The sequence below is a fragment of the Hoplias malabaricus genome, chromosome 2 (genome assembly GCF_029633855.1).
Source record: "Hoplias malabaricus isolate fHopMal1 chromosome 2, fHopMal1.hap1, whole genome shotgun sequence".
Taxonomy (NCBI): domain Eukaryota; kingdom Metazoa; phylum Chordata; class Actinopteri; order Characiformes; family Erythrinidae; genus Hoplias; species Hoplias malabaricus.
The window spans coordinates 86,127,487-86,150,262 of NC_089801.1; the positions used below are offsets into that span (position 1 = coordinate 86,127,487).

The window sequence follows — 22,776 nt, forward strand, 5'->3', positions numbered from 1 at the left end:
CTGTCCACACGACTACACTCTGTCTACACACTGTCCACATGACTACACACTGTCCACACGACTACACACTGCCTACACACTGTCCACACGACTACACACTGTCTACACACTGTCCACACAACTACACACTGTCCACACAACTACACACTGTCCACACGATTACACTCTGTCTACACACTGTCCACACGACTACACACTGTCTACACACTGTCCACACAACTACACACTCTCCACACGACTACACACTGCCTACACACTGTCCACACGACTACACACTGTCTACACACTGTCCACACAACTACATACTGTCCACACGACTACACACTGCCTACACACTGTCCACACGACTACACACTGTCCACACGACTACACACTGTCTACACACTGTCCACACAACTACACACTGTTCACACAACTACACACTGTCCACACGATTACACTCTGTCTACACACTGTCCACACGACTAAACACTGTCTACACACTGTCCACACAACTGCACACTGTCCACACGACTACACACTGTCCACACAACTACACACTGTCCACACGACTACACACTGTCCATACGACTACACACTGCCTACACACTGTCCACATGACTACACACTGTCTACACACTGTCCACACGACTACACATTGCCTACACACTGTCCACACGACTACTCACTGTTCACACACTGTCCACACGACTACACACAGCCTACACACTGTCCACATGACTACGCACTGTCTACACACTGTCCACACGACTACACACTGTCTACACACTGTCCACACGACTACACACTGTCCACACGACTTCACACTGTCTACACACTGTCCACACGACTACACACTGTCTACACACTGTCCACACGACTTCACACTGTCTACACACTGTCCACACGACTACACACTGTCCACACGACTTCACACTGTCTACACACTGTCCACACGACTACACACTGTCTACACACTGTCCACACGACTACACACTGTCCACACGACTTCACACTGTCTACACACTGTCCACACGACTACACACTGTCTACACACTGTCCACACGACTAAACACTGTCTACACACTGTCCACACGACTACACACTGTCTACACACTGTCCACACGACTACACACTGTCCACACGACTTCACACTGTCTACACACTGTCCACACGACTACACACTGTCTACACACTGTCCACACGACTTCACACTGTCTACACACTGTCCACACGACTACACATTGCCTACACACTGTCCACACGACTACTCACTGTTCACACACTGTCCACACGACTACACACAGCCTACACACTGTCCACATGACTACGCACTGTCTACACACTGTCCACACGACTACACACTGTCTACACACTGTCCACACGACTACACACTGCATACACACTGTCCACACGACTACACACTGCCTACACACTGTCCACACAACTACACACTGCCTACACACTGTCCACACGACTACACACTGTCTACACACTGTCCACACGACTACACACTGCCTACACACTGTCCACACGACTACACACTGTCTACACACTGTCCACACGACTACACACTGTCTACACACTGTCCACACGACTACACACTGTCCACACGACTTCACACTGTCTACACACTGTCCACACGACTACACACTGTCTACACACTGTCCACACGACTACACACTGTCTACACACTGTCCACACGACTTCACACTGTCTACACACTGTCCACACGACTACACACTGTCTACACACTGTCCACACGACTACACACTGTCTACACACTGTCCACACGACTACACACTGTCCACACGACTTCACACTGTCTACACACTGTCCACACGACTACACACTGTCTACACACTGTCCACACGACTACACACTGTCTACACACTGTCCACACGACTTCACACTGTCTACACACTGTCCACATGACTACACACTGTCTACACACTGTCCACACGACTACACACTGTCTACACACTGTCCACACGACTACACACTGTCTACACACTGTCCACACGACTACACACTGTCTACACACTGTCCACATGACTACACACTGTCTACACACTGTCCACACGACTACACACTGTCTACACACTGTCCACACGACTACACACTGTCCACACGACTTCACACTGTCTACACACTGTCCACACGACTACACACTGTCTACACACTGTCCACACGACTTCACACTGTCTACACACTGTCCACACGACTACACACTGTCCACACGACTTCACACTGTCTACACACTGTCCACACGACTACACACTGTCTACACACTGTCCACACGACTACACACTGTCTACACACTGTCCACACGACTACACACTGTCCACACGACTTCACACTGTCTACACACTGTCCACACGACTACACACTGTCTACACACTGTCCACACGACTTCACACTGTCTACACACTGTCCACACGACTACACACTGTCCACACGACTTCACACTGTCTACACACTGTCCACACGACTACACACTGTCTACACACTGCCCACACGACTACACACTGTCCACACGACTTCACACTGTCTACACACTGTCCACACGACTACACACTGTCTACACACTGTCCACACGACTAAACACTGTCTACACACTGTCCACACGACTACACACTGTCTACACACTGTCCACACGACTACACACTGTCCACACGACTTCACACTGTCTACACACTGTCCACACGACTACACACTGTCTACACACTGTCCACACGACTTCACACTGTCTACACACTGTCCACACGACTACACACTGTCCACACGACTTCACACTGTCTACACACTGTCCACACGACTACACACTGTCTACACACTGTCCACACGACTACACACTGTCTACACACTGTCCACACGACTACACACTGTCCACACGACTTCACACTGTCTACACACTGTCCACACGACTACACACTGTCTACACACTGTCCACACGACTTCACACTGTCTACACACTGTCCACACGACTACACACTGTCCACACGACTTCACACTGTCTACACACTGTCCACACGACTACACACTGTCTACACACTGTCCACACGACTACACACTGTCTACACACTGTCCACACGACTACACACTGTCCACACGACTTCACACTGTCTACACACTGTCCACACGACTACACACTGTCTACACACTGTCCACACGACTTCACACTGTCTACACACTGTCCACATGACTACACACTGTCCACACGACTTCACACTGTCTACACACTGTCCACACGACTACACACTGTCTACACACTGTCCACACGACTACACACTGTCTACACACTGTCCACACGACTACACACTGTCCACACGACTACACACTGTCCACACGACTACACACTGTCTACACACTGTCCACACGACTACACACTGTCCACACGACTACACACTGCCTACACACTGTCCACACGACTACACACTGTCTACACACTGTCCACACAACTACACACTGTCCACACGACTACACACTGTCTACACACTGTCCACATGACTACACACTGTCTACACACTGTCCACACAACTACACACTGTCCACACGACTACACACTGTCTACACACTGTCCACACGACTACACACTGTCCACACGACTACACACTGTCTACACACTGTCCACACAACTACACACTGTCCACACGACTACACTCTGTCTACACACTGTCCACACAACTACACACTGTCCACACGACTACACACTGCCTACACACTGTCCACACGACTACACACTGTCCACACGACTACACACTGTCTACACACTGTCCACACAACTACACACTGTCCACACAACTACACACTGTCCACACGACTACACTCTGTCTACACACTGTCCACATGACTACACACTGTCCACACGACTACACACTGCCTACACACTGTCCACACGACTACACACTGTCTACACACTGTCCACACAACTACACACTGTCCACACAACTACACACTGTCCACACGATTACACTCTGTCTACACACTGTCCACACGACTACACACTGTCTACACACTGTCCACACAACTACACACTGTCCACACGACTACACACTGCCTACACACTGTCCACACGACTACACACTGTCTACACACTGTCCACACAACTACATACTGTCCACACGACTACACACTGCCTACACACTGTCCACACGACTACACACTGTCTACACACTGTCCACACAACTACACACTGTCCACACAACTACACACTGTCCACACGATTACACTCTGTCTACACACTGTCCACACGACTAAACACTGTCTACACACTGTCCACACAACTGCACACTGTCCACACGACTACACACTGTCCACACAACTACACACTGTCCACACGACTACACACTGTCCACACGACTACACACTGCCTACACACTGTCCACATGACTACACACTGTCTACACACTGTCCACACGACTACACATTGCCTACACACTGTCCACACGACTACTCACTGTTCACACACTGTCCACACGACTACACACAGCCTACACACTGTCCACATGACTACACACTGTCTACACACTGTCCACACGACTACACCCTGCATACACACTGTCCACACGACTACACACTGTCTACACACTGTCCACACGACTACACACTGCATACACACTGTCCACACGACTACACACTGCCTACACACTGTCCACACGACTACACACTGCCTACACACTGTCCACACGACTACACACTGTCTACACACTGTCCACACGACTACACACTGCCTACACACTGTCCACACGACTACACACTGTCTACACACTGTCCACACGACTACACACTGTTCACACACTGTCCACACGACTACACACTGTCTACACACTGTCCACACGACTACACACTGTCTACACACTGTCCACATGACTAAACACTGTCCACATGACTACACACTGCCTACACACTGTCCACACAACTACACACTGCCTACACACTGTCTACACACTGTCCACATGACTACACACTGCCTACACACTGTCCACACAACCACACACTGCCTACACAACTACACACTGCCTACACACTGTCCACACGGCTACACACTGTCCACACGACTACACACTGTCTACACACTGTCCACACTGCATACACACTGTCCACACGACTACACACTGTCTACACACTGTCCACACAACTACACACTGCCTACACACTGTCCACACGACTACACACTGTCTACACACTGTCCACACAACTGCACACTGCCTACACACTGTCCACACGACTACACACTGTCTACACACTGTCCACACAACTACACACTGCCTACACACTGTCCACACGACTACACACTGTCTACACACTGTCCACACAACTACACACTGCCTACACACTGTCCACACGCTACACGCTGGTTACAGAATATCAGATGTACAATAAACCATGGCTTTAGAAATGGAATATTATTAATATATACATATTAAACAAATTTAATTTAATATAATTTATATTTAATGAATGAATAATTCATATTAATATAACATTGATGTGTTTCATATTGAGGTGTATATTGTTATTGCAAAAAATACAGTGAAATATTGTGATATTATTATTATATCGCCCACCCCACTTGGATTGGATTGGGCTAAATGAGCTGAAGGAGGTAACGGCCTAGGGCCTGGCGCTGGTGGCTGTTGTTGTTGTTTATTTGGTTATTTGTGGGCAGTGATTCATCACCGGAGGACACTGTGATGCAGAGCGTTTACTAATTATCCAGATTCTGTTTTCTGTTTCGTTACAGAGTCCGGACGAGTGGATCTTCCGAGACCGGACCTGGACCACCTCATCTACCTCTGTCACACACAAGCACACACACACACACACACACACACACACACACACACACACACACACACATATCCTCTTCATCTCTATCTATCACACCTCATCCTTCTCTCTCTGTTCTCTCTCTCTCTCTCTCTCTCTCTCTCTCTCTCTCTCTCTCTCTCTCTCTCTCTCTCTCTCTCTTTCTCTCCAGGAAGAGATGGACAGATCATATTAATGAGAGAAACAGAAGAGTCCCTGAATCTCTGGACACAACTCTCTCAGCTTTGATCCTCCTCTGAGCTCCTGACGCTGCACTTTCTCTGCACCGACGTGACTGACACACAACACCACTGTCCACTCTGTCTTCACTGTCCACTCTGTCCTCACTGTCCACTCTGTCTTCACTGTCCACTCTGTCCTCACTGTCCACTCTGTCTTCATTGTCAACTGTCCTCACTGTCCACTCTGTCTTCACTGTCCACTCTGTCCACTCTGTCCTCACTGTCCACTCTGTCTTCACTGTCCACTCTTTACTCACTGTCCACTCTCTCTTCATTGTCAACTGTCCTCAGTGTCCACTCTGTCTTCACTGTCCACTTTGTCTACTCTCTCCTCACTGTCCGCTCTGTCTTCACTGTCCACTCTGTCTTCATTGTCCACTCTGTCCTCACTGTCCACTCTGTCCTCACTGTCCACCCTGTCCTTACTGTCTACTCTGTCTTCATTGTCCTCACTGTCCACTCTGTCTTCACCATCCACTCTGTCCTCACTGTCCACTCTGTCTTCACTGTCCTCACTGTCCACTCTGTCTTCACTGTCCACTCTTTACTCACTGTCCACTCTCTCTTCATTGTCAACTGTCCTCAGTGTCCACTCTGTCTTCACTGTCCACTCTGTCCTCACTGTCCACTCTGTCCTTACTGTCCACTCTGTCCACTCTTTACACACTGTCCAATTTCTCTTCATTGTCAACTGTCCTCAGTGTCCACTCTGTCTTCACTGTCCACTCTGTCTTCACTGTCCACTCTGTCCTCACTGTCCACGCTGTCCACTCTGTCTTCACTGTCCACTCTGTCCTCACTGTCCACTCTGTCTTCATTGTCAACTGTCCTCACTGTCCACTCTGTCTTCACTGTCCACTCTGTCCACTCTGTCTTCACTGTCCACTCTTTACTCACTGTCCACTCTCTCTTCATTGTCAACTGTCCTCAGTGTCCACTCTGTCTTCATTGTCCTCACTGTCCACTCTGTCTTCAGTGTTCACTCTGTCCACTCTGTCTTCACTGTCCACTCTGTCTTCACTGTTCACTCTGTCTTCACTGTTCACTCTGTCCTCACTGTCCACACTGTCCACTCTTTACTCACTGTCCACTCTGTCTTCACTGTGCACTCTGTCCACTCTGTCCACTCTTTACTCAGTGTCCACTCTGTCTTCACTGTCCACTTTGTCTACTCTCTCCTCACTGTCCACTCTGTCTTCACTGTCCACTCTGTCCTCACTGTCCACTCTGTCCGCTCTGTCTTCACTGTCCACTCTGTCTTCATTGTCCACTCTGTCCTCACTGTCCACTCTGTCCTCACTGTCCACCCTGTCCTTACTGTCTACTCTGTCTTCATTGTCCTCACTGTCCACTCTGTCTTCACCATCCACTCTGTCCTCACTGTCCACTCTGTCTTCACTGTCCTCACTGTCCACTCTGTCTTCACTGTTCACTCTGTCTTCACTATCCACTCTGTCTTCACTGTTCACTCTGTCTTCACTGTCCACTCTTTACTCACTGTCCACTCTCTCTTCATTGTCAACTGTCCTCAGTGTCCACTCTGTCTTCACTGTCCACTCTGTCCTCACTGTCCACTCTGTCCTTACTGTCCACTCTGTCCACTCTTTACACACTGTCTTCACTGTCCACTCTGTCCTCACTGTCCACTCTGTCTTCATTGTCCACGCTGTCCTCACTGTCCACGCTGTCTTCACCGTCCACTCTGTCTTCATTGTCCACTCTGTCCTCACTGTCCACTCGGTCTTCACCATCCACTCTGTCCTCACTGTTCACTGTGTCTTCATTGTCCACTCTATCCATTCTGTATTCACTGTACACTGTTTCCACTCTCTCTTCACTGTACACTCTGTCCTCACCATTCACCCTGTCCACTCTGTCCTCACTGTACACTCTGTCTTCACTGTACACTCTGTCCTCACCATTCACTCTGTCCACTCTGTCCTCACTGTCCACTCTGTCTTCACCATCCACTCTGTCCACACTGTCCACTTTGTCTTCACAGTCCACGCTGCCCTCACTGTACACTCTGTCCTCACTGTCCACTCTGTCTTCACTGTCCACTCTGTCCTCACTGTCCACTCTGTCCTCACCGTCCACACTGCCCTCACTGTCCACACTGTCCACTCTGTCTTCACCATCCACACTGCCCTCATTGTACACTCTGTCCTCACTGTCCACTCTGTCTTCACCGTCCACACTGCCCTCACTGTACACTATGTCCTCACTGTCCACTCTGTCTTCATCATCCACACTGCCCTCACTGTACACTCTGTCTTCACCGTCCACACTGCCCTCACTGTACACTCTGTCCTCACTGTACACTTTGTCTTCATCACCCACACTGCCCTCACTGTACACTCTGTCCACACTGTCCACTCTGTCTTCATTGTCCACTTTGTCTTCATTGTCCACTCTGTCCTCACTGTACAATCTGTCCTCACTGTACACTCTGTCCTCACCATTCACTCTGTCTTCACCATCCTCTCTATTTTCACTGTCCACTCTGTCTTCACCATCCTCTCTTTTTTCACCATCCACTCTGTCCTCACCATCCATTCTATCTTCACCATCCAGTCTGTCCTCACTGTCCATTCTGTCCACTCTGTCTTTACCATCCACTCTGTCCTCACCGTCAACTCTGTCCACTCTGTCCTCACCATCCAATCTGGTCTCACAATCCACTCTGTGCACAGTGTCCACGCCATCATCAGTGTTCACAGGGTCCTGCACACAGTCCCTGTCTCTGTCCACCTCCAGTCTCTAGTCCACATTTACAACCAGTTCAGAGACAGAGCCTGTTTTAAATTTGCATTTGTCTACTGTCCTCCATCACTCACTCACACACACACACACACACACACACACACACACACACACACACACACAGGCAAAGGGGGGTGTTGAGTGGGTGTTGATTATGAACCTCCCACTTCCCCCCACCCCCTCAGGCCTGCAGTAGTTTGGCTTAAGTCCAGTTTGTTGTTGGCTCTGGTTTGGAGCAGAAAGTGCCCCCCTAACCCCATTGAATGGGGTGGGGGTAATTATCAAGGCAAAGAACTGATGTGATTGGCTGACAGCAGATTGGGAGCAGTGAGTCACAGCTCAGCTCCCAGCATGCAGTGCGGTGGGTCAACTGACTCAGACATGGATCCGGACCATCACCATCTGTGGAAGGAGCTTAACAGAGACTCAGAGACAAGACGAACTGCTAGAGTCAAACCCCCACCCCCAAGTGGCAACAGACCCCCGAGACCACTGCTAAACTTCAGTAAACTCTGTAACTTCAGCAGGATGACCAGAGGAGGACAGAACGAGAGGACAAGGAAAGGAGAAGGAGCTGATGGAGAAGGAGGTGAAGCTGATGATAGACAAGGAGCAGAAAGACATGATGGAGGAGAAGAAGGTGAAGAAAGTGATGAAAAAGGAGGTGAAGGAAGAGAAGAATGTGAAGGAAGTGATGGAAAAAGAAATGAAGAAGCAGGACATGAAGGAGTTGATGGAGAAGGAGGAGAAAGGTGATGGAGGAGGCAGTGATGGAAAAGGAGGTGAAGGAGAAGGAGATGAAGGAGGAGAAGAAGAGAATGAGGAGAAGGTGGTGAAGAAGATAGAGGGATGGATGGAGGTGTTTGGAGGGATGGACAGGAGGGAAGGACAGGGGGAGGACACTGAGTGGGACCAAACTTGCTACAGTATCATTTACCAAAGAAACAGCTTCTTCTTGAAACTGCCGACCCAGCACATCTCGGCATTCCCAGTGTCCTCCTCTTCAGTGAGACACTCCGGAGCTGAGGCAGTTAGACGTGTTTCCGTTGGGGTCCCAGCGGGGGGTGCTGCTCTGATTAAAATTGAATTGATAAGTTAAAAATGGATGAAGTCCCAGAGCTGGAGTGACTGGAGGGAAATCTGAGAGATACTCAGTCGGGACACATCCAGAATTCCAGAACCGGAGACAAGGAATACACATCCTCATCTGCCAATCACAAACACACCATTAGGCTCTGACCACAACGCTGCTCTGCCATAGATACCCTAACTACACTGGAGGAGCTTCAGACAGAGAGGAAAACCAAATTCACTCAGTCACAACCTTCACTCAATCATATACAGAACACCCCACACTAACCCTAACACAGTCACAACCTCCACTCAGTCATATACAGAGCAGCCCACACTAACCTTAACACCGTCACAACATTCACACAGTCATATACAGAGCAGCCCACACTAACACTAACACCGTCACAACATTCACACAGTCATATACAGAGCAGCCCACACTAACCCTAACACCGTCACAACATTCACTCAGTCAAATACAGAGCAGCCCACACTAACCCTAACACCGTCACAACCTTTACTCAGTCATATACAGACCACTCCACACTAACCCTAACACAGTCACAACATTCACTCAGTTATATACAGAGCACCCCACGCTAACCCTAACAAAGTCACAACCTCCACTCAGTTACAACCTTCACTTAGTCATATACAGACCACCCCACACTAATCCTAACACCGTCACAACCTTCACTCAGTCATATACAGACCACCCCACGCTAACCCTAACACAGTCACAACCTCCACTCAGTCATATACAGACCACTCCACACTAACCCTAACACAGTCACAACATTCACTCAGTCATATACAGAGCACCCCACACTAACCCTAACAAAGTCACAACCTCCACTCAGTCATATACAGACCACTCCACACTAACCCTAACACAGTCACAACATTCACTCAGTCATATACAGAGCAGCCCACACTAACCCTAACACCATCACAACCTTCACTCAGTCACAACCTTCACTCAGTCATATACAGACCACCACCCACTAACCCTAACACAGTCACAACCTTCACTCAGTCATATACAGACCACCCCACACTAACCCTAACACCGTCACAACCTCCATTCAGTCATATACAGAACACCCCACACTAACCCTAACACCGTCACAACCTTCACTCAGTTACAACCTTCACTTAGTCATATACAGACCACCCCACTCTAATCCTAACACCGTCACAACCTTCACTCAGTCATATACAGACCACCCCACGCTAACCCTAACACAGTCACAACCTCCACTCAGTCATATACAGACCACTCCACACTAACCCTAACACAGTCACAACATTCACTCAGTCATATACAGAGCACCCCACACTAACCCTAACAAAGTCACAACCTCCACTCAGTCATATACAGACCACTCCACACTAACCCTAACACAGTCACAACATTCACTCAGTCATATACAGAGCAGCCCACACTAACCCTAACACCATCACAACCTTCACTCAGTCACAACCTTCACTCAGTCACAACCTTCACTCAGTCATATACAGACCACCACCCACTAACCCTAACACAGTCACAACCTTCACTCAGTCATATACAGACCACCCCACACTAACCCTAACACCGTCACAACCTCCATTCAGTCATATACAGAACACCCCACACTAACCCTAACACCGTCACAACCTTCACTCAGTCACAACCTTCACACAGTCATATACAGACCACTCCACACTAACCCTAACACAGTCACAACATTCACTCAGTCATATACAGAGCACCCCACACTAACCCTAACAAAGTCACAACCTCCACTCAGTCATATACAGAGCAGCCCACACTAACCCTAACACCGTCACAACCTTCACTCAGTCACAACCTTCACTCAGTCATATACAGAACACCCCACACTAACCCTAACACCGTCACAACCTTCACTCAGTCATATACAGACCACCCCACGCTAACCCTAACACAAGCAAAAGACACACACACACAGAGTGATGGTGATTTTCCTCCTCCACCAGGTGAATCGGATCCTGGTTCTGGAAGTGGGTTCTTGTTTAGTGGCTGTTCTCTCGTGGTTCAGAGCGAGTCGAGTAGGGACTAAACCGTGGCGTGTAAACCTTGCAGAGCGCTGATCGTCCAGAGAGAGTCGTCACTCTACGCCACGCAACGCAGACGACCAGCACCAACTCTGCATTTGTAAAATCTCCAGCTGCAGCAGAGATCACGTTTGTTTTTATCCGACTCATGACGGCAGCTCGACAGATTTTGGGGGGGAGCTGTTGCTTTGAGTCGATCTGGTACCATTCAGTGAAGAAGTGTCATTACAAACTGAAACTGTGTCACAGGGAAATACAGGAACACACTGCTCTCTGAGGGCCCTGCTCTGAAAAACACCCTCTTATAATACGTCTGTGCGTGTGTGTGTGTGTGTGTGTGTGTTTGTGTGTCCATATGTGTGTGTGTGTGTGTGTGTGTGTGTCCATATATGTGTGTGTGTATGTTTGTGTGTGTGTGTGTGTGTGTGTGTGTGGTCAATAAATTTATCAGTGAAACTGGACACGGCTCTTTGTGTGAGCTATCAATCACAGCACACACACACACACACACACACACACATTACTTTAGAGAGAGAGAGAGAGAGAGAGAGAGAGAAAGAGGTACATGATGGGGGGGGTGATATTCCTTTATAGAATTATTTGATCAATACATTCACACAATGGGAACAGAATAGAGCACATCCTCTACATCATCTACCTCCTCCATCCCCTTCCTTCTCCACCTCCTCCTCCTCATCCTTCTCCATCACCTCCTCTACCTCCTCCTTCTCCACCTCCTCCCCCTTCCGCCCTGTGTCTTTCCTGTGCTGTGATCATTTTGAAATATTAAAATAACTGACCTTGAGAAATTAATTACCGCAGTGTCCTGTGGAGCCCAACTCCTCTCAGTCCTTTATCACACGCTCGTTCTTCACTCACGCCAGGAGACAATTCACACGCGTCACTAATCACTGCTAATAACAGCTAATGATCACCCTCCTCACCCTGTTATTGATCAGGGTTTATTTACCTCCACCACTCACCCCAACTTCAGCTGAACTCTTCACAACCATTCTGTCTGCCCCAGAGAGACAGGAATGAGACAGAGGACACTGAGACAGAGACAGACAGTGACACATGAGACTCTAAGAGAGACAGACAAAGAGAGAGAGAGAGAGAGAGAGAGAGAGAGAGAGAGAGTGAGACAGAGAAGACACAGACAGAGTGAGAGAGACAGACAGAATAAGACAGTGGGACAGAGAAGATGGTGAGACAAAGAGAGACAGTGAGATAGAGGAGAAACTTTGAGAGAGACAGTGAGACTGAGGAGACACTGAGATAGAGAGAGACAATGAGACAGAGGAGACACTGAGATAGAGAGAGACAGTGAGACAGAGGAGACACTTAGAGAGAGACAGTGAGAAAGAGAGAGACAGTGAGACTGATGAGACACTGAGATAGAGAGAGACAATGAGACAGAGGAAACACATAGATAGAGAGAAACAATGAGACAGAGGAGACACTGAGACCAAGACAGTGAGACAGGTGCTGAATGCTAATACCCCAATACTGCTCTGTGTGGCTAAGACACTGTAACAAAGAAGTGAATTAATCAGTCTTTCTCCCTGAACAGAACTCCCTGTATGTGTGTGTGTGTGTGTGTGTGTGTGTGTGTGTGTGTGTGTGTGTATAGTTTGTGTTTGTGTAGTGTGTGTGTATAGTGGGTGTTTGTGTAGTGTGTGTGTATAGTGGGTGTTTGTGTATAGTGTCTGGGAACACTATTCCACTGCTCCTCAGCCTGGAGCCGGGTAGGGACACCCCTCTCAGATCAGATCTCAGACACTCACAGACCACCACAGTAAACAACACTACAGTAAACACCTCCACAGTAAAGACCACTACAGTAAACACCTCCAAAGTAAGAACCACCAGTGTAAACATCACCACAGTAAACATTACCTTTGAAAAACAACAAGGTTTAATACCACCATAGTAAAACCACAACAGTAAACACCACCATGGTAAAAAGCACCAGTGTAAATGCCACCAGTGTAAACACCACCATGCTAAAGAGCACCAGTGTAACCATCACCACAGCAAAGACCATCAGTGTAAACACCACAAATGTAAAGACCACTACAGTAAACAACTTCACAGTAAGAGCCACCAATGTAAACACCACCATGGTAAAGAGCACCACTGTAACTACCACCAGAGTAAACACCACAACAGTAAACACCACCAGTGTAAACACCACAACAACAAACACCACCACAATAAAATCCACCACAGTAAATACCACCAGTGTAAACACCACAACAGTAAAGACAACTGCAGTAAACACCTTCACAGTAAGAACCACCAATGTAAAAACCACCACAGTAAACAACACCATTGTAAAGAGCACCACTGTAACAGCCACCACATTAAACACCACAACAGTAAACACAACCACAGTAAACACCACCAGTGTAAAGACCACTACAGTAAACACCTTCACAGTAAGAACCACCAATGTAAAAACCACCACAGTAAACAACACCATGGTAAAGAGCACCAGTGTAAACACCACAACAGTAAACACCACCACAATAAAATCCACCACAGTAAAGACCACTACAGTAAACACCACAACAGTAAGAACCACCAATGTAACATCACCATGGTAAAGAGCACCAGTGAAACCACCACAACAGTAAACACCACCACAGTAACACCACCACAACAAACACCACCACAATAAAATAAACCACAGTAAAATTCACCACAGTAAACACCACTACAGTAAACACCTTCACAGTAAGAACTACCAATGTAAACACCACCACATTAAAGACCACCATGGTAAAGAGCACCAGTGTAACCACCACCACAGTAAACACCACCACAACAAACATCATCACAACAAATCCATCACAGTAAACACCACAAATGTAAAGACCACTACAGAAAACACCACCATGGTAAAGAGCACCAGTGTAACCACCATCACAGTAAACACCATCAATGTAAACATCACCAGTGTAAACACCACCACAGTAAACACCATCAGTGTAAACACCACCAATGTAAGCACCACCACAATAAACACCACCACAATAAAGAAGGACACCCCTCTCAGATCAGATCTCAGACCCTCACAGACCACCAGTCCAAGGTGTTGTTGGCGGTAATGTTCTGAGGAAGCGGTGGTCTGAAGCTAAGTGATGTGTGTGTGTGTGTGTGTGTGTGTGTGTGTGTGTGTGTGTGTGTGTGTGTTTATTTGGGGTGGATAACGTTAGTGTGATGCTAATCTGAACATGATTCTGATCTGAGACTGAACCCTGACCCACTTCCTGTGTCTGAATCCCAACACGCAGTGTGTTCTGGAAGTGTACTGAGCGGCGTTCCGGATCCAGTTGAGTTAATGAGGACCTGGGAGAGTGTTTGTGATCTTTATCAGCGTCTCGGTGCAGTTCCATGGTGCAGCAGCTCCTATTCTCATCAAGACAGAAACAGAGTCTTCAAACATTGTGCGTCTCCACGACAACAGCGCCGGAAACTTTGAAGATCAGAGCTGCACCTCAGAGATGGAGTGGAGTTTGGATCTAATGGGAATTTTCAGTTTTTTAATTTAGGAAAGACTCAGGAAAATATCAGCAGTCAGGAGCAGCCTTCACCTGAACATCCACCATAAACACCATCACAGTGAAGAACACCAAAGGAAACACCATCACAACAAATACCAAGACAGTAAAAACCACAAGTGTAAACACCCCCACGGTAAAGACCAGTACAGTAAACAACACCATAATAACAACCACCACTGTAAACATCATCACAACAAAGATAACAAGAGCAAACACCACCACAATAAATTCTACCACAGTAAAGACCACCAGTGTAAACACAACCACAGTAAACACCACTGCAGTAAACACCTCCACAGCAAAGACCATAACAGTAAACACCACCATGGTAAATATCACCAAATGTAAACACCACCAGTTTAAAAAGCACCACAGTAAACACCACCATGATAAAGACCACCACAGTGACCACAGTAAATACCACCACAATAAAAACCATCTCAATAAGAACCACCAGTGTAAACACCACCACAGTAAAAAAAAACTACAGTAAGAACCACCAGTGTAAACACCACCACAGTAAAATCCACAACAGAGTACACCACAATGGTAAAAACCCCCAGTGTAAACCCCACCAGTGTAAACACCACTATGGTAAACAGCACCAGTTTAAGCAACACCACAGTAAACACCATCATGTTAAAAACAACCAGTGTAAACACCACCAATGTAAGCACCACCACAATAAACACCATCAAGGTAAAATCCACCAGTGTAATAACCACCACTGTAAACACCACCACAATAAAATCCACCCCAGTAAACACCACCACGGTAAACACCACCATGCTAAAGAGCACCAGTGTAACCAACACTACAGTAACCACCACCATGTTAAAAACCACCAGTGTAAACAACGCCAATGTAAGCACCACCAAAATAAACACCACCATGATAAAATTCACCACAGAATTTTGATCAAAACCTCCACAGTAAACATCACTGTGAGACCACTACAATAAACATCTCCACAGTAAACACCTCCACAGTAAACACCACCACAATAAAATCCACCACAGTAAACACCACCATAGTAAAAACCACCACAATAAACACCACCGTGATAAAGACCACCACGGTAAACACCACAGTGTTTAAGACCACCACAATAAACACCACCACGGTAATCACCTCCACAGTAAACACCACCATAATAAAATCCACCATAGTAAACACCACCAAGGTAAAAACCACCACAGTAAACACCACCAAGGTAAAACCACCATGGTAAAAACTTCTACGGCAAAAAACACTACAGTAAACATTGCTAGAACAAAGACCACCAGAGTGAAGACCACTAGAGTAAAGGCAGCCATGGAAAAATAGAGCACAGTGGGGGGCAGCCTTGTGCAGTCTGTCTTGCCTAACCACTGTTAGTTGTGGTGCTAACTCTAATACTCTCTGCTCTGTCTAGGAAAGACACCCTTCATGCAAACACCCTCACAATCCCCCCTGCCACCCCCGGACCAGGCGCACACCCTTACAGTAATTGGACACACTGCCATGGAGAAGAAAAATAAAAACAGCCTGGTTCCACTTCATGAGTCAATGACAGACTTTTAACAAAAGGAGAATTGTGCAGCGACACAAAGCACCAGTAAACAGAGCTAACACTTACACTCACTGTCCCTCCTCCCCCTGTCACCTTCTTCCCCACATCCTCACATCTGAGGGACAGGGTTTATACCACAACCAAACTCAATACACAAAGTCACTCACACACACACATGTAGACTCTGGTTTACAGATAAACCTGATGCTTGTTGAAGATTCATTTGGGAGCTGAACGTGTCGACTCTGGGTGTATGAATTGAATCAGCTGACTCACTGAACACAGCCGTGTGTGTGAGGGGTGCTGCATTAATTACAGTGGAATGTTAAGGTGGATTGTTGTGTGGGAGGTTATTTAAGGTGGACGGACACCGAGGGACACTGAATCATTTGGAAATTGATGAGTTGATTAGACTGGTGTCTTCTCTAATCTCTGTCTATGCCTCCACTGTCCTCCAGCCTCGTCCACTCCCAGCCGGCCTGTGTCCTGCATCTCTGGACAGGTCAGAGGTTCTGGTTCTGGGTCTGAACAGATGTGTAACGGGTTTTAAATACGTTGAGAAGTTTAGCAGCTGTTGGCGGTGCTCTTTTGGGGCCAGGGACATGTTCCAATGATTGATGCTGACTTTGGTGAGGATTTTATTCCAGAAAAAGTATCCGCTCTGATCCGCTCAGAGGAGATTATCCAGACTGATTACTCTTCTGTGCCATAAACACACACTGGATTACACCCACCGCACGGACAGAAGAATCCAGATTCCTGCTTGTCCAGCAGTTCCTGAACCAAAGGGCGTTTAGGAGTGTATTCCCCTCACTTTAGGAACCCTCTCTGCTCTTCAGGGAAAAATGTACCCCTCACACTGGAACACTGCTGGCTACAGCCTTATAAACGTTAGTGACCACTAAGAGGCCACTCCATCACTCCAGAGACCACAGTTCCACTGTTCCACACACCAGAGGAACCCCATCACTCCAGAGACCACAGTTCCACTGTTCCACACACCAGAGGAACCCCGTCACTCCAGAGAACACAGTTCCACTGTTCCACACACCAGAGGAACCCCATCACTCCAGAGACCACAGTTCCACTGTTCCACACACCAGAGGAACCCCTTCACTCCAGAGAACACAGTTCCACTGTTCCACACACCAGAGGAACCCCGTCACTACAGAGAACACAGTTCCACTGTTCCACACACCAGAGGAACCCCATCACTCCAGAGAACACAGTTCCACTGTTCCACACACCAGAGGAACCCCATCACTCCAGAGAACACAATTCCACTGTTCCACACACCAGAGGAACCCCATCACTCCAGAGAACACAATTCCACTGTTCCACACACCAGAGGAACCCCATCACTCCAGAGAACACAGTTCCACTGTTCCACACACCAGAGGAACCCCATCACTCCAGAGAACACAGTTCCACTGTTCCACACACCAGAGGAACCCCGTCACTCCAGAGAACACAGTTCCACTGTTCCGCACACCAGAGGAACCCCATCGCTCCAGAGAACACAGTTCCACTGTTCCACACACCAGAGGAACTCCGTCGCTCCAGAGAACACAGTTCCACTGTTCCACACACCAGAGGAACCCTGTCGCTCCAGAGAACACAGTTCCACTGTTCCATACACCAGAGGAACCCCGTCGCTCCAGAGAACACAGTTCCACTGTTCCATACACCAGAGGAACCCCATCGCTCCAGAGAACACAGTTCCACTGTTCCACACCCCAGAGGAACCCTGTCGCTCCAGAGAACACAGTTCCACTGTTCCATACACCAGAGGAACCCCGTCGCTCCAGAGAACACAGTCCCACTGTTCCACACACCAGAGGAACCCCATCACTCCAGAGAACACAGTCCCACTGTTCCACACACCAGAGGAACCCCATCACTCCAGAGAACACAGTTCCACTGTTCCACACACCAGAGGAACCCCATCACTCCACAGAACACAGTTCCACTGTTCCACACACCAGAGGAACCCCATCGCTCCAGAGAACACAGTCCCACTGTTCCACACACCAGAGGAACCCCATCGCTCCAGAGAACACAGTTCCACTGTTCCACACACCAGAGGAACCCCATCACTCCACAGAACACAGTTCCACTGTTCGACACACCAGAGGAACCCCATCACTCCAGAGAACACAATCCCACTGTTCCACACACCAGAGGAACCCCGTCACTCCAGAGAACACAGTTCCACTGTTCCACACACCAGAGAAACTCCATTACTCCAGAGAACACAGTTCCACTGTTCGACACACCAGAGGAACCCCATCACTCCAGAGAACACAGTTCCACTGTTCCACACACCAGAGGAACCCCATCACTCCAGAGAACACAGTTCCACTGTTCCACACACCAGAGGAACCCCATCACTCCAGAGAACACAGTCCCACTGTTCCACACACCAGAGGAACCCCATCACTCCAGAGAACACAGCTCCACTGTTCCACACACCAGAGGAACCCCATCACTCCAGAGAACACAGTCCCACTGTTCCACACACCAGAGGAACCCCATCACTCCAGAGAACACAGTTCCACTGTTCCACACACCAGAGGAACTCCATTACTCCAGAGAACACAGTTCCACTGTTCCACACACCAGAGGAACTCTGTCGCTCCAGAGAACACAGTTCCACTGTTCCACACACCAGAGGAACCCTGTCGCTCCAGAGAACACAGTTCCACTGTTCCACACACCAGAGGAACCCTGTCGCTCCAGAGAACACAGTTCCACTGTTCCATACACCAGAGGAACCCCGTCGCTCCAGAGAACACAGTTCCACTGTTCCATACACCAGAGGAACCCCGTCGCTCCAGAGAACACAGTTCCACTGTTCCATACACCAGAGGAACCCCGTCGCTCCAGAGAACACAGTTCCACTGTTCCACACCCCAGAGGCACCCTGTCGCTCCAGAGAACACAGTTCCACTGTTCCACACACCAGAGGAACCCCATCACTCCAGAGAACACAGTTCCACTGTTCCATACACCAGAGGAACCCCGTCGCTCCAGAGAACACAGTTCCACTGTTCCACACCCCAGAGGCACCCTGTCGCTCCAGAGAACACAGTTCCACTGTTCCACACACCAGAGGAACCCCATCACTCCAGAGAACACAGTTCCATTGTTCCACACACCAGAGGAACCCCATCACTCCAGAGAACACAGTTCCACTGTTCCACACACCAGAGGAACCCCGTCACTCCAGAGAACACAGTCCCACTGTTCCACACACCAGAGGAACCCCATCACTCCAGAGAACACAGTTCTACTGTTCCACACACCAGAGGAACCCCATCACTCCAGAGAACACAGTTCCACTGTTCCACACACCAGAGGAACTCCATCACTCCAGATATATATATATATATATATATCACACATATTGTATACACTACACACGGTATACACACTATACACACTATACACACATTATATACAACACACACACACACACACACTATTTATCAGACTGAGCCCCTACCGTCAAACTTCTTGTGTCTGGAGACAAAGGTGGTCCTTAGCGCACTGCTGCTCTCCTCCACCATCCCCTCCAGCTCCACCTTACTCTGGGCCCCCAGCTTATCCTCCATCTCCGAGCTGCAGCAGGTGGGTCCCTGACCACACACTCGCAGGTGGTCACCTGGAAGAGAAGAGGCGGAGTTAAGCACAGGGGCAGGGTTAAATAGTCCAATAAACAAACATTCAGGAAATGAGAATAATTTCGATCTGTGAGTGTGTGTGTTTTTAATGTGTGTGTGTGTTTGTGTGTGTGTGTGTGATGTGTGTGTGTGATGGGTGTGTTTGTACTGCATGTGTTTGTAACGTGTGTGTGTGTGTGAGATGTGTGTGTTTGTACTGCATGTGTTTGTAACGTGTTTGTGTGTGTGATGTGTGTGTTTGTACTGCGTGTGTTTGTAACATGTGTGTGTGTGCATGTGTGTGTTAGTGTGTGTGATGTGTGTGTTTGTACTGCGTGTGTTTGTAACGTGTGTGTGTGTAAGTTTGTGTGTGTTTGTACTGTGTGTGTTTGTAACATATGTGTGTGTGATTGTACTGCATGTGATTGTAACGTGTGTGTGTGTGTGTTTCTGTGTGTGATGTGTGTGTTTGTAATGTGTGTGTGTGTGTGTTTTTGATTGTGTGATTTGTGTGCTTTTTCTGCGTGTGTTTGTAACGTGTGTGTGTGTGTGTGATGTGTGTGTTTGTACTGCATGTGTTTGTAACGTGTGTGTGTGATGTGTGTGATTGTACTGCATGTGATTGTAACGTGTGTGTGTGTGTTTCTGTATGTGATGTGTGTGTTTGTAACGTGTGTGTGTGTGTTTGATTGTGTGATTTGTGTGTTTGTTCTGCGTGTGTCTGTTTCTGTGTGTGATGTGTGTGTTTGTAACATGTGTGTGTGTGTGTTTGTGTGTGTGATGTGTGTGTTTGTATTGCGTGTGTTTGTAATGTGTGTGTGTGTGTGTGTGTGTGTGTGCATGTGTGTTTGTACTGCGTGTGTTTGTAACGTGTGTGTGTGTGTGTTTGTGTGTGTGATGTGTGTGTTTGTACTGCGTGTGTGTGTGATGTGTGTGTTTGTACTGCGTGTGTTTGTAACGTGTGTGTGTGTGTGCATGTGGGTGTTTGTGTGTGTGCATGTGTGTGTTTGTACTGCATGTGTTTGTAACGTGTGTGTGTGTGTGTTTGTGTGTGTGATTGTACTGCATGTGTTTGTAACGTGTGTGTGTGTGTTTGTGTGATGTGTGTGTTTGTAACATATGTGTGTGTGTTTGTGTGTGTGATTGTACTGCATGTGTTTATAACTGGTGTGTGTGTGTGTTTGTGTGTGTGATGTGTGTGTTTGTAACGCGTGTATGTGTTTGTGTGATGCGTGTGTTTGAACTGCATGTGTTATAACGTGTGTGTGTGTGTGTGTGTGTGTGCGTGTGATGTGTGTGTTTGTACTGCGTGTGTTTGTAATGTGTGTGTGTGTGTTTGTGTGATGTGTGTGTTTATACTGCATGTGCTTGTAACATGTGTGTGTGTGTGTGTGTGTGTGTGTGTGCATGTGTGTGTTTCTACTATATGTGATTGTAAAGTGTGTGTGTGTGTGTGTTTGTGTGATGTGTGTGTTTGTACTGCGTGTGTTAGTAACGTGTGTGTTTGTGTCTGTGTGTGTGATGTGTGTGTTTGTACTGCGTGTGTGTGTTTGTATTGCATGTGTTTGTAACATGTGTGTTTGTGTTTGTTTGTGTGATGTGTGTGTTTGTGTGATGTGTGTGTTTGTACTGCATGTGTTTGTAACGTGTGTGTGTTTGTGTGATGTGTGTGTTTGTACTGCATGTGTTTGTAACGTGTGTGTTTGTGTGATGTGTGTGTTTGTACTGCGTGTGTGTGTTTGTACTGCGTGTGTTAGTAACGTGTGTGTTTGTGTTTGTGTGTGTGATGTGTGTGTTTGTACTGCGTGTGTGTGTTTGTATTGCATGTGTTTGTAACATGTGTGTTTGTGTTTGTTTGTGTGATGTGTGTGTTTGTGTGATGTGTGTGTTTGTACTGCATGTGTTTGTAACGTGTGTGTTTGTGTGATGTGTGTGTTTGTGTGATGTGTGTGTTTGTACTGCATGTGTTTGTAACGTGTGTGTGTTTGTGTGATGTGTGTGTTTGTACTGCATGTGTTTGTAACGTGTGTGTGTGTTTGTGTGAT

General features: G+C 47.7%; 1 protein-coding gene across 1 annotated transcript in view; it reads right to left on the bottom strand.

The window, feature by feature from the left end:
• gpc6a (glypican 6a) overlaps nucleotides 1-22,776 on the bottom strand; it is a 93,312-nt gene that overhangs the window by 66,364 nt on the left and 4,172 nt on the right. Inside the window, exon 2 of the mRNA XM_066657191.1 lies at nucleotides 20,575-20,733. Within this exon, the coding sequence (XP_066513288.1) occupies nucleotides 20,575-20,733 (159 nt within the window). The remainder of the gene's footprint in view (nucleotides 1-20,574; nucleotides 20,734-22,776) is intronic.